Consider the following 14,768-nt stretch of genomic DNA (forward strand, 5'->3'; position numbering starts at 1 on the left):
TGGCTATCTACATCTGCCAATAATGACGTGTTGTCATCCTGGGTTAAAACCCGTGTACATTTTCCAAGGAAATACTCCCGCATACCTTGGTCTACGTTCACTTTTTTTTACAATTTCTCTAATTCACTTCGAACATAACATACAATCCCATCCGCATTCATCATATCCGTCCCATCACCTGCTATAATACTAGTCACAAGTGCTGTACCCTTGTTATTCTTGACTTTACTTAACAAATAAGGAGAGAGTTTTTCACCATACATCCTATCATTAATCTGGAGGCGAAAATTGACTCCTTCAGATATTTCATCCCTCAATTTGTTAATTTTGTCTTTTAAAATGGTAATTTCTTCATGCTTGTCTAATCCCATATTGACCTTTACATAAAGTTGTTTTAGTCTGTGTTGGAATAAGTTTAGCAGACCATATTTTTCAGCAGCATTTCGTTTGGATACTTTCACGAAGAAACTTTTGCATGCAACTTTACACATGTCCCACCAGACATCTGAACTTATGTTTTTGCCCAACCAGATGTTCCCACAATACTTGAAAATTATCAATTACATCTCTACTCTGCAACAGACTGCAACTGAGCTTCCATGTTCCTGTCCCCACTTTAACCTGATCGTCAATAACAAGCTTCACCACAACCATACAGTGATCTGAACAGCTGACCGGAACAGTACTGCAAGAACTAATTTTATCATGTAATGAGTGCATATATATATTCTGTCAAGCCTAGAACCATAATTCTGGTGAACATATGTGTATTCATATACACCTCCGTTAATGCTACTTGCATCCTTGAGACTAATACATTTCAAAAGTGTAATTAAAGCAGGAGATACACATGCATTTGACTGAATGATACAATCTCTCACAGAAGTGACATTTAAAGTCGCCACCAAAAATAACTTTACGTGTATCATTTCTGAAAAAATACAATAACTCGTTAGAGAACAAGTCCTCCCTCTCTTTCTTCCTGCGGGTGCCAGAGGGAGCATACACATTAAGCAGAGGAATTATTGTGTCAAAAAAGGAAATCCTCGCATATAAAACATTACCATTATCATCCATTTCAGTATTAAGAACCTTGATGTGGGCTCGCTTAGCAATCAATATTATCGTACCACCTTTCAACAAGTTCGTTGGATTTATTAATATTTCAAAGTAATCAAGAAGCACATCAAGCTTCTTAAAACATCTTGTACATTGTGTTGCACGAAAAGTACATCCAAATTATGATATTTAAACAATTATAACATCTGCAACTGTTTATTTCTACAATTGAGCCCATTAATGTTCAAAGTAGCACAATTAAAATTAATAGGCTTCCCGAATGTAATTTTTAGAGAAACCAAAATTACTCTTTATCCATCATTATCTCACTTGACACTATCTTAGTGCCATCTTTCCCTTTTCGAAATCTAAGTTTGATATTTGCACTCGCGTCTCGATTCTGTTCATGTTGCACAAGATCCCACCATGCCCTATCACTGTTCTCTTTACCATGATCCTCACTCACCTGTTGTACTGTGCCCTCGCTACGTTTCGGTGACTCTGCGGGGCCTTGTTCACGGTGAACTTCAACGGCAACAACCTGCTCAATTTTTTCAGAGACTTATAATTTAGCGGCGCAGTCCTTCATACGTACCAGATCAATACTCCGAGTAAATTTTTTTCCACGTTTCTTCACATGACTGGTTACAGAACCAGCCTTCACATCCATAATCTTCACACCCCCAGCCTTCACATCCATAGTCTTCACACCCCCAGCCTTCACACTACCCTTACCCTTTCTATCATACCTTACTGAAGAGGGTGGAGATGCCCTCTGCACAGACATTTCTATATCACTATCCTCCATGGTGTCATCCTCTACATCCAGTTGACAACCAATTACTTGTTCCATCGCGTGTTATCTGGCCCAGTACAGGCACGGGATGTCATGGATGGTCAGTATCAACACGTGGCGTCATGGATGGTCAGTATCAACATGTGACGTCATGGATGGTCAGTATCAACACGTGACGTCATGGAAGGTCAGTATCAACACGTGATGTCATGGAAGGTCAGTATCAACACATGACGTCATGGAAGGTCAGTATCAACACATGACGTCATGGAAGGTCAGTATCAACACATGACGTCATGGAAGGTCAGTATCAACACATGACGTCATGGAAGGTCAGTATCAACACATGACGTCATGGAAGGTCAGTATATCCACATAATGTCATATCCGGCCACGCGTTGCTGACCCACAGCAACCTTCCCCTGTCCCCCAGTCCTCCCCACCATTCTACCCTCCCCCGTCCCCGTGTCCTTCCCACTATTCCCCACTCCACCGTCACCTCGTCCTCCCCCACCATTATCCACTTCACCAACCCTCATCCTCCCCACCATCTCTCACTCCCCCATCCCCTCGCCCTCCCTACCATTCCCCTGTCCCCTGTCCCCTCCTAATCCCCACCATCCTCCGCTCCCCTGTTCCCTTGTCCTCCACACCATTCTCCATTCCCCCGTCCCCACGTCCACACCATCCCCAACTCCCCCATACCCTCGTCCTCCCCAACATTACCCCCCACCCTCGTCCCCTCGTTCTCCCCACCATCCACGACTCCCTTCCCCATGTCCTCCCCACTCTCTCGTCCAATGCAGTCCCAAAAGATCTAATGTTTACATCAGAAAATTGGGAACATCAAATGATCAGATGTTCCCATCAACGAAAAATTAGAAGAACAGTTAAAAAAACTAAATAAAAACAATGAAAAAAACTATACTCACGAAATGAACGGTATGGTTAACAACACAGCTTAATTCCAATGCAATGTCACAAAATATTTAAATCAAAATTAAAATGAATAGAAATCTATGAAAATTCAATTTATCAATGCAATTGGAAACAGTGAAATGGAATCGTAACATATTTAGTATAGTGTGTGTTGCTCTTACATGTAACATATGGTGCTTTTTTTTAATGCATAATTTCACCTGTCACAGGTGTGGCATTTATACTTATACTCACGAAATGAACAGTATGGTAAACAACACAGTTTAATTCAATGTTACACAAAATAATTAAATCAAAATGAAAATAAATCGAAATCTATGAAAATTAAATTTATCAATGCAATTGGAAACATTGAAATGGAATTGTAACATATTTAGTATTGCGAATGTTGCCCCTATGTGCAACAGATGGCGCTATTTAAAAAAAAACATGTTTTTACCTGTCACAGGTGTGGCATCTATATAGTAGGTGTATAAAAACAAGCGCGTATTCAAATGAAACGTTGTGCCAAAATTTCAAAGCCATCGGTGAAGAACTGCATGAGTCCTCCTTTCCCGTCCCCAGTCTTGTTTTCGAACAGCTTGAGGACTATCCTTTTACTCCTTGTTTGGGCGTTTCTAAGCGCCTCATCCTGGTTGTGTATCTGTTTGTAGGCTGCAGTGTCTGCCAGGTGCCTCTTCATCTCGTTTCTGTAGTTGTCCTTTCTCCAGGCGACGACAGTACCTCCCTTGTCCGCCGGCTTAATCACAATATCCGTGCGTCCTTTCAGCGTTGATAGGGCGTCCCTCTCCTCCCTTGTGAGGTTGCAGTTGCGTCGTCGTTCCGCACCACGCTTGAGGTCGACCTTCATAAAGCAGAACGCTTTAAAAGAGACCAACGTCGTCTATGCCTTCAAATGCCCTCTTGGGGACTGTAAGCCTCAAAAAACTCAGTATATAGGCAACACAACAACATCTCTTTCCAGGCGTTTAACGATGCATAAGCAACAGGGCTCCATTAAGGAACATATAGTCTCTTCCCACAACCAAACCATCACCAGAGAAATCTTAGCAAACAACACAGAAATTTTTCATCGATAGATACAGCGATAGCAGGCGGCTTGACGTCTGCGAGGCACTACACATCAAGAAGTCAACACCAGCAATCAACAGCCAATTAATGCACAACTATATTCTACCCACTTCAAGACTCCGCTCCAATATAGAAGCATCAAGAAATATGGGCCAATAAAAATAGGCCTTCTGCAGTTACCTACCTTTAATACCCATTGTTTCGTGTTCTGTCTTGTGTAAAAAGTTTATTTTCACCTCATCCAAAACTATTGTAACATGTCACCTCACCCAAATGTAGGTATATAAAACTCGAAGATGTTTAAGGTCTATTCAGTTAAAGTTGTGTGTGTGTGTGTGTAAACTAAAGTCTTTGAAAATGTAATAAGTTTTACGAAACGCGCTCAAGTGTCGCGTCAGACTAGAAATAAAAATGAATTTTGGAGAATTGATTTTTGAATTACCAATAACAGTGAAAAGAAACGTATGAAAGATCGAGAAAATTTGTGTTAGAATTATTAATCTTACTTTTTCGGTCATATTTAATAATATATGTCTACAGGAAAGACTGCTACCAAAATATACTAATATATATATATATATGTGTGTGTGTATATATATGTATGCAACAACGATCACAAAAACACCGATTTAAGTATGCGGAAAAAACACATTCTAAGAATTAGAGAATGCTGAACGCCTTATCGGCTCAATTCGCCTTCATCAAGACAAGATAGAGAGTCAATCTCTCGCTTGCTCAGCCACTTTATCTTGCTCTGATGTAGGCCAATTGAGCCGAAAACACGTTCATCATTCTCTAACTCTTCAAATGTGTTTTTACGCATACGTATATTTGTATGTATGTATGACATAGACAAACATAGTTTAAACTGTAACTATAATAGTGTGCGATTTGGCTGTTATTAACTTGCATCGTTATCTGACCCTGACAGGTTCTTATCCCCGACAAGGAGGAAGTGAACCATACTCTCACTCCCAGACATCTCGAGGCCGCGGTAACTAGCATGACTGCAGCCCTCGACGTACAAATATCCTAACACCTCGCTCCTGGAAACTGAAGAGTAACACGAACCTGACTGTTTTGCGTGACGTCAAGGAATAGGAAAACATTTTGGGTGGATGCCAGATGGAAGACTAACAGTGCCGTATGTACACACCCACACAGGTTTTTTGTATATATTATATTATATATACATATATATATATATACATATATATATATATATATATATATATATATATATATATATATATATATATATATTATATATATAAATATATATATAGGGGGCGCCGGTCGGACAGCACACTGGACTTGTGGTCCTGGGTTCGATCCAAGGCGCCGGCGAGAAACAATGGGCAAAGTTTCTTTCACCCTATGCCCCTGTTACCTAGCAGTAAAATAGGTACCTGGGTGTTAGTCAGCTGTCACGGGCTGCTTCCTGGGGGTGGAGGCCTGGTCGAGGACCGGGCCGCGGGGACACTAAAGCCCCGAAATCATCTCAAGATAACCTCAAGATATATATATATATATATATATATATATATATATATATATATATATATATATATATATATATATATATATATATACACACACACACACATATATACACACAAGAGTTCTAACATTCTTGTATAGGCACTAGGTAAGGACCTGCCCGTAACGCATAACGTTTCGGGCAGGTCCTTAATACTAATTTTCCAGAGAATACGACCCGCAAAATCGTTTAACAACCATTCACTGCTAGGGTGAACAGAGACTACGGTTAACGATTGACAACCCGTCCTCGACTCAAGTCCATTACATCCAGGGGTCGACCCCACAACGCATTCATAAATTTTTATATGCTGTTCATTCAGAACGGAAGTGTTCTCAATAATAAATTAATATTATAATATATTAGCATATTGTGTATATATAGGCATAGCTTTGGTTAGGTTAGGTGTTTAGGTTCTGTTGGCGATTATTTGTATTTGTATATTAATAAATATAAATTTTAATAAATAATATTAATAAATATTTATTATTATATATATAAATATATTAATATGTTTCGCTTGCCCGAAACGCTGTGCGTATTAGAGGCTTTAGGCATTGTATGTACTACCTCTTGAAATCTTGAAATCCAACATTATGTTTGTAACTCATCTTGTATGTATGTATCTTTTACCTGAATAAACATTTGGTGTGATTTAATTTGATTTAACGTGGCGGATCTGGCGACTGGTGGCAACCTTCCCGCCCAGGCACTATATATACAGGAGGAGCCAGCTCATGGCTCACTAATTCCTCTCAAAGTTTCACCCAGCAACGTGACAGTTCCTCTCGGCTCCACTTGCTACTTCTTTCCAGGGATTTTAATTCTTAGTGAGTATTGTTATTATTAGTATAATGAATTATATCATTATAATTAGCAAGTGTAGTGAAGTAATTGTTAAGTCGAGCAATAACTAGGCTTCAGCAGCTGTGGAAATGTGGTCAAGGTCATCGCTTATGTGTTGTTGGTTCCCCAGTCATAACGGCAGCACGTTCACTCGTGGCGTTCTATCCTCAGCACGTTCACTAGTGGCGTTCTATCCTCAGCACGTTCACTAGTGGCGTTCTATCCTCAGCACGTTCACTAGTGGCGTTCTATCCTCAGCACGTTCACTCGTGGCGTTCTATCCTCAGCACGTTCACTCGTGGCGTTCTATCCTCAGCATGTTCACTCGTGGCGTTCTATCCTCAGCACCATTATGTTCTTGATTGTCCGTTGATTAACGTATATAGAAACACTGAGATAAGGACTGTTCCTGAACAAATAGCCTGGATGTGTCACAACGTAAAGGTTGATGATATTCTTGAGAGATATAAGAATTTTGCAACAAGACTGTAATTTTTTGTTGAATTATCTGCATATCTCTTGCAAATTGTCTATACAGTATACCTCAGTCATAAAAGTATTTGTGTGTACGTCTGGTACCATACTACTTGTGTAAAGGAGGAAATGTAGATGTTTATCTCTCAGAATGTTTGGTAATATGTTTATTGTTTGTGATGTGTGTCTATGTATGTATTAACACGATGTACTGAACGGGGTGAGAATAGCTTGAGCTACCTCATCAAGTTGTGTGTATTTTACATCAATAAACTTATTTCAATTTCAATTTCAATCCTCAGCACGCAGGAGATGAGGGTCCAGTTGTGTGTGTTGGTGACGCTGCTGCTCGGCGCTGCCTCCCCGACTCTCTCCGCCCAAGTCGGTAAGTGTGGCAACACTGCCAATGGTCTCCCTCAGTGTACATCTCTGACAGTATACATGAAGGTGTAGATCTGACAGTATACATGAAGGTGTAGAGCTGATCGTATACGTGAAGGTGTAGAGCTGACAGTATACATGAAGGTGTAGAGCTGACAGTATACATGAAGGTGTAGAGCTGAGAGTAGTGAATACAGTTGTGTAGAATACTGTGTAGCGTTATGCGCCCTAGTTATGGCCTTGTCTATGTTGTCCGCTGGCTCAAAAGTGCGACTTGTAGCGATAACTCTTATAAATTATAACTTGTAGCGCTGACTGGTATAAATTATAACTTGTGTGTCCTTGATGACAGGTTACGGAGCTGGCGAGGTCGCTGTGGCAGAGGAGGTAAGACAAGAGAGATTCGCATTAGTTCGGGTAGCTCTTGTGTGGTAGTGTGGACCCGCGGCTTTCTCTTCCCTCTAGCATTATCTCTCTCGCTTTGTATTCTCTGCCTGTATGTTTGTATTTCTGACTGTATGTTTTTATTTTTGCCTGTATGTTTGTATTTCTGCCCGTCTGTTGCCTGTATGGTTGTATCTTTACCTGTTGTCTGCCTGCCATCCCGCCTGGTTTTATCTTTCTGCTTCTTTGCATTTCTGTCTGCTTCCTGTAGGCCTATCTGCTGCCTATATTCCTGTCTGTCTGTCTGTTGTGTGTATGCCTGTCTGTCTTCAGTTTGTATGCCTGTCTGTCTGCTGCCTGTGCTTGTGTGCAAGGAGGAAGGTAAATAGCGTTTCTCAAACTCCAAGGCAATGTTTACTCAATCAGCTGATTACGACGTCATCCGGGGCACACCGGGAATGGAGAAGTGATTGAAGGCCTCTTAAGGGTGTTTACCTTGTTGAATGTATGGCCCAAGAACAGTGATCACTATTATAAATCCTGCACCAGTGATCACCATTACAAACCCTGCACCAGGGTCAGGTATAATTGTATTCTTCGCCTTAAACAACACTTGAACAGCTTTCTTCATCAACAACATGAAAATACTTTTTTATTTTGTTAGCTTCCACTGGATCGTCTTTGTCTTGTTCATCTTTATTTCTCAATTTCTGTTCCTCAGCAACTTTAAACCCATTTTCTGTTTTGAGACCACTAACTTCACGGTTTTTATATTTTTGCGTTGTTTGCTACTTTCTCGTTTTCTGTGTCCTTTTAGGTTATAGAATAGTTTCCTTTGCTTAACTTGTTTATGTTACCAGTTTACACTATACCGTGAGGTCTCATTTTTTTTCCCTTCCTTGACCTTCCGTTCCACCTCCATGTTGTCTATACTCAGAGCTCCATATTACTCGTTTTCCCTAGTTTTTGATCTTTCAACACCATTGTTTGTTCGCATCGGCCAACCATTTTTTTGTTCTCTGTCAACAGTTCTTGCCTGAGGACCCGTGCTCGGCCGAGGGTGGGTTATGTGTGCGGGAGTCCGCTTGTCCTGCTGGGCTCCTCCACCCGCAGAAGGGCCTGTGTCCTTCCCAGCAGAATCTGGGCGCTGAATGCTGCTATGGCCGTGAGTTCGATGATTGAAATATAATTATAAGTCTTTACATTATTCCGAGAACAAAAGGCCGTTCGAAATGGTAACCCCCAAGTTCTGACTGTACTGCTCTTGTTTAGTACGGCTCTAAATGGCTTCCCCTACGGCTTCTATTTACTTTGTAAATGTTACAACAAACTATTCCATCTCCTGTCTCCCTTCCCCTCATGCTTCTCCTAAGGACCTCAAACGCTTCCTTATTTTGTTTATACAGTCAATGATGTTACCTGGAAGTGCAATCCTGATAAAAGGCAATGCATTTGTACGTCCCCCACCTGCTTCTTTTTCACTCAGGCATGCTATGAACCCACCTTGCTCACCGCAATTGCCGCCTTCTTTCCACAGTTCCGGACACCGTGACAGACTGCCAGGCTCGTGGAGGCGTGTGTCGTTTCTTCCGGGACTGCCGGCATGTCCCGATCCAGGACCCCAAGGGAAAGTGCAGTAAGGGGAAAGTATGCTGTATCTTAGTCACTTAGCTGTGAAGTAGAGCGAAGAAAACTAAACTCTAGGATCATTTTGAGGAATATATGTATATTTTCTACCTGCGGCCACTGGGACGTTATCTTCAACCTGCGGCCTGGGGGACGTCATCTTCTACCTGCGGCCTGAGGGACTATATCTTCTACCTGCGGCTAGGGGAACGTCATCTTCTACCTGCGGCCTGAGGGACTATATCTTCTACCTGCGGCTAGGGGAACGTCATCTTCTACCTGCGGCCTGAGGGACTATATCTTCTACCTGCGGCCAGGGGGACGTCATCTTCTACCTGCGGCCAGTGGGAACTATAGCTTCTAGCTGCATTCTGGGGAGACTTCATCTTCAACAGGTTCAACCTGGGGTCTCATCTCCTTGGTGGGTCCTGAGACGCTTCAACGTTTAGCTGTGTCCTGGGAGACTTCATCTTATAGCTGCATCCTGGGGGAGGACTATTACGAATTTTATCCTTAATTTAGCTTGGCCCCCCATCTATATAAATAAAAATGTAAATGTTCGTTTGTTCAAAATCGTTGCTGTGGCTCAGCAACGCACATGCGTTGCTGAGCCACAGCATCGCATGGCCGGGTACATCTAGTATGATAATAATCATAAGCAAGATTAGTTGACATTATCAGAATATGGTTGTCTAGAGATATGTTATTATGGATAACATCTTGGTGAAACTCTTTATATATAATAAAAATATTAATACAAATACAAAATGTTGTATTTATTTTCCATTTCTACATGATATTAAAAATGTTCACAATCACAAACATGCTGCTTGCACCATTAACATATTATAATACTCGTCAGGTAAACAGGTCCAAAACTTATAGTTTGAAAATAATGTTTCCCCTACTGATTAAATTTCCAAATGGCAATTATACCTCTACCCAGCCACTTTGACTAGACGGTAGAGCGATGGTCTCGCTTCATGCAGGTCTGCGTTCAATCCCTGACCGTCTAAGTGGTTGGGCACCATTTCTTCCCCCCGTCCCATCCCAAATCCTTATCCTGACCCCTTCCAAGTGCTATTAAGTCTTAATGGCTTGGCGCTTTCCCCTGATAATTTAAAAAATGACTAAACTTCTATGTGACTTATCATATACTTGTTATAATATCTCACTGGTCGCCGCTTCGAACCCATTACATTAACATAACTTATTGGATTGCGCTCGATGACTATGAGAGTAATGTGGACTGTCTATGAACAAAGATTAAAAGGGGAAACTTGGCTCTTTTTGAGGGGCAGACACGCACAGCCAGCCGTCTCCAGTGGTAGTGTCCAGTGCTGCCAACCTGTTCTCTTACAAATTACGTCTGAATTTGACCGCTAACCCATATGGCCGAAAATGGGCGCAATTTGAAAATGAATAATAATAATTTAAAATAAATTTCAGATTTTTTGTTTCCAAAACAAAAAGGGTCCTTTGGTACATTAGGAGGGCAAAAAGTTCTAAGGTTTCAAAACGCTATGAAATCCGATAATTGAAAGTTTCCTCTCCTAACTTACTGACTCAAAACAGTACAGTACGTTACATTCGTGAGCCGATTTCATTTCAAATTACGTCCATTTTTTACCATATAAGCAAACGAGCGAAAAGTGATGTAATTTTAAGAGGACGGGTTGATCACAAGGTTCATTGTTAAGGCTAACCTAACTAGGCCGGTTACTGCTATCGTTATGAAGGTTTATCTCTGAAGCAGAGAGGTCTACAAGACATGGTGATTGTTCAAAATGTGATATTAGCTTAACAACAATATAGAAAATGGATTACGGGTAACACTTGAGAGACCGGTAGAGCGGTAAACTAACATTACTAGGCTGTAAACTTAATTCATTCATTTCCTCAATTGCATTCTATTCTTGCTCTTAATTACCTTGGACCAGCCTCTAAGCTTAGCAACTAACATATGTAGTGAGCTAGTTTCATAGTTTGATTTGTTCATAGGTATAACTCTAGCAGTCTATACACCAACACAATTCCTCCTCATCCACTTCTTCCAGAAAGGGATTGCCTCGTTGGCCACCAGGGGGTTAGGACGTGCTCGCCTGACCTGCCAGTTGCCGCCTGGTGTTGCGTGGGGGTGGGAGCAGTTTGAGGTGCGGTGCACCCGCTAGCCGGGGATCCAGACGGCGGTATGACTGTTGCTGGTGATACCCGTGTTCGGCGGGTTGATACTGTGAGACTGGATTTTTCTGGTGATGTGGACTGGCCCATTGAGGAGATTGCGTTGTTGGACGGGCTCCGTGTTGACGTCTCTGATCTGCTGGGGCTGGAGAAGCTCTCGCCTACTCGTGTGGCAGTGTTGTTTGCCACGTCGCTGCTTTACCAGGAGTTTGTGGCACGCTGGGATGCATGCTCGCTTCCTATTCATGCTTCGACTGTGACTGTGGAGATCTTGGATCCCTGGGGGCCTTGACATTTGTGAGTGTTCACGGTGTGCCGGTGACTTTCCCTGAGGCAGAGCTTATGTCGGTGTTTACGCGGTATGGGGTAGTGGTGAAGCACCAATTCACCACTTTGAGTGCCGTCCGGCTGAAAGGGGTCCGTCTGGGCGCTCGTACGCTCGTCATGCGCGTCGCAAACCCTATTCCTTCCAGGGTTTCATATCGTGGGCTCTCTCTGCATATATTTTATCAGAGTCAGACACGAACCTGTTTCCGGTGTGCCGCTGAGGGCCACGTGGCGGCCAGCTGTGACGCTCCTCGTGCTGAGGATCCTTCGGTTTTCCTGGAGGATGACTTTCCCTGCTTGTCTGTGCGTGGGGTTTCCTCGGCGGTTCCGCGTTCTGTCCTGGTGCCTGGTGTTGTTCCTGCGGCGGTTCCGGCAGGCGTTCCATCTGGCCCTGCTCTGTCTGGCCCTGGTATGTTTGCCCCAATGGTGAGCTCTGGGGACCTGGGGGCTCCTGCTTCAGATCTTCGTAGTTCGGTGGTTGCGGAGGTGCATCCGCAGCCGGTTGCTTCCGTGGAGACGTTGGGTGCTGCCCGCTTCTCCTGACAACGGGCGTGTGCTTCCCGGGGCTGTCGGGGTGGTGGTGTGTAAGACTCTCTGCCTTCTACCTCTACCTTGACACCTCTGGTGGTTTCCTCGTTCCCACGTAATTCTTCTCCTGCGCTGGTTCTGTCGTCCCCGCTGGATACCTCACGTGTGCTGTCTACCCTTCCGCCTGCTGTGTCTCTTCCTTCTCCATTTCCGGTCTCCATGCATGGTAGTGGATTTTTGCCCAACGTTGTTGAGACTACTGTTCTGCGTGATCGTGCTGCCCCGGCCTTGGGGCCGCCTGCCGCTGGTTCTTCTGGGACACCGCTTGCTGGGGGTGACAGTTCCGACGATCAGCAGCCTCTTGTTAAGCGCCGTCGTTCGGCTCGGGCTGCGTCGCCTCGCCGGACGTGGGCTGAGGAACGTGATGCGGTGGATGACGATGCTGTGGACGACGATGCTGTGGACGACGATGTGTTGCCTCCTGTGGTGCCTTCTGCGTAGGACACTGTGCCTCCTGCTGGTGGCTCCCCTCAGTGGGCGGTTGCCCCTGGTGATCGCAACCTGGTGGTGGTGTTGTCGAAGGATGTGCGAAGGGGGGCCTCTGCACCTGTTCCAGTTGGTGGGGGCACTGGAGCGCCTGCGGAGCCACCCTCCGCGGGGCTTGGTGTGGTGCCCGACAACGAACGAAGTGCGTGCCCTGGTGGGCAGGCCGGTGTGCTTGCAAGTGTGCGGCCCTGTAACCGGCCTCCTAGGGAGCAACCCCTCCCTTTCATCCTCCCGACCGGAGAAGTGATCGACGGAACTGGACCTGCTCTGAGTTTTCAGGTTGATGTCCTGATGCGGACTGTTCACTGGTGCCCTTCTACCATCTGGGTTCCGTGGGTGTCGGAAAATCCGACACCATTTAATAATCATACAGATAATAGCTGTATTGTATAAACAAGTTACCCATAGAAAACGTAACTTGTAGTGGAATTACCGTCTATAGAAAACGGGATATCATCACCACATACTATTATAATTCACCAGCTATTCTTCTGGGAATTATTCTTAAATACATTAGTCTTTGGACTTTACCATCATAAAACATCTCATATAAATTAACTTAATTATCAATATTAAAGTAGAGTAAATGTGACCCTTCTATCACTTTCTGACATGTGGACAATGTAAGCCAGGCGTCAGAGGGAGGAAGGAGGGGAGCCATTGTTGTGTCACCTCCGAGACGTGTGGAGCAAATTTGGCTCCTATCATATCTGGACAATGTCGGCCAGGCGTCAATAGTATGGAGTGTTAGATGCAGCCATTGTTGAGACTAGACCAGAGGCTCACACGGGAGCAAATTCGGCTCCTGTTAAATTTACTTGGACGTAGTGTTATGGAAACTAAAAGTGTACCATTATCAACACGCTGTCTACAAATTCAAGTTAAGTGTTCTTTCCGAAACCCATTATCTATCATTAGTGGCCATTAATGTCATTGGGTAGGGTATGCCGGTTAGAACGCGAAATCGCCTCATACTAAAGGTAATTAAGCCAGGTCTTTATTGTTCCATGTACTGTATAGTGTTTTCTCTGATATAGCTTGTCATATATAGGATTCTGGCTTCACAGCTAGCGCACTTTTGACAGGTCAAGACGAGGAAGATTTTGTGCACCAGTTACTGGGTGACGGAAGCTACCTCAAAGAGGATAATTTGGTGTCTACACCCTAGTTATACCTGGTGGACTAACCTGCTGTACTATAAGATAAGGAACCTCTTCAATGTATGTAGTTAATTCTGTAGTTTGATTGGCTGCATATATATAAATATAAACCCCCCCTAATGTGTAGAGGATCGATTTGTGAGATTATGAGATTATTGCAGAAATACAGTCCACTTAACATTATACAAATTGCTATCGAAGTATATAAATTAACGTAAATATAAATTCATATAAATTAAATAAATATAAATCTCACAGGTCGGTTCCCACAGTGGGTGCAGCGTTTCATCCTTGGCATGCCGGATTCGATGCCCCGGCCTGTTGCGGCTCTTGGTTGTACGCGTACTGACGACGAACTACTAATTTGGGAGGCTTACTGCTTACGGTTTCCGGCTCAGCAGTACCCAGAGAAGTATGAGTGATTCGTGTGGTTGGTTTATGTTTGTGTTGTGCGCGTTGTTTCCCTTGTGCCTGCGTGCACAGGTGGGTGTCCTTGTCTGTGCGTGTGTGGGGTGTGGGTGTTTGTTTCTGGTACTTAGAGTGACCTTTGCCACCACACAAAGGACAGAGAGAGACAGTCCCGGAGCAGCGGAGGGCACCATGCCCAAACCTCCAGCACTTGTTGCAGAGTCGAGGAGAAGGAATGTACTCCTGGACAGAGCACCTGGCACCAGCAAGAATGACAGAGGGTGGAAGGGTCCTACCATCAAAGGTAATCTTCACAACCCGGAGGGGTTGACGGCGACTACCACGAGGGGGACGAGTAAACGAGTCAACCTGGAGGACAGAATGGCCTTGGGCATCAAGGATATGCCGAATATCATCGTGGCAATCCTGCAGATTCCGAACACCGGTTGCAACATGGAGTGGGAGGAGAATAGTGCCAACACTGGCATTCATCTGAACGTTC

The 14,768-nt window shown here is 43.8% G+C and overlaps 2 protein-coding genes across 2 annotated transcripts in view; one reads left to right on the forward strand and one right to left on the reverse strand.

Moving 5' to 3' along the window:
- Hinfp (Histone H4 transcription factor) overlaps positions 1–14,768 on the reverse strand; it is a 96,244-nt gene that overhangs the window by 61,396 nt on the left and 20,080 nt on the right. The gene's annotated exons all lie outside the window — the stretch shown is intronic.
- LOC123772215 (U-scoloptoxin(19)-Sm1a) lies at positions 6,089–9,884 on the forward strand. The gene is made up of 5 exons (XM_045765281.2): positions 6,089–6,235; positions 7,028–7,110; positions 7,459–7,493; positions 8,520–8,655; positions 9,028–9,884. The coding sequence occupies exons 2-5, from the start codon at positions 7,038–7,040 to the stop codon at positions 9,159–9,161; spliced, it is 378 nt and encodes a 125-aa protein (XP_045621237.2). The 5' UTR covers positions 6,089–6,235; positions 7,028–7,037; the 3' UTR covers positions 9,162–9,884.

Source organism: Procambarus clarkii, chromosome 69 (assembly GCF_040958095.1).
Source record: "Procambarus clarkii isolate CNS0578487 chromosome 69, FALCON_Pclarkii_2.0, whole genome shotgun sequence".
NCBI classification, from domain to species: Eukaryota; Metazoa; Arthropoda; class Malacostraca; order Decapoda; family Cambaridae; genus Procambarus; species Procambarus clarkii.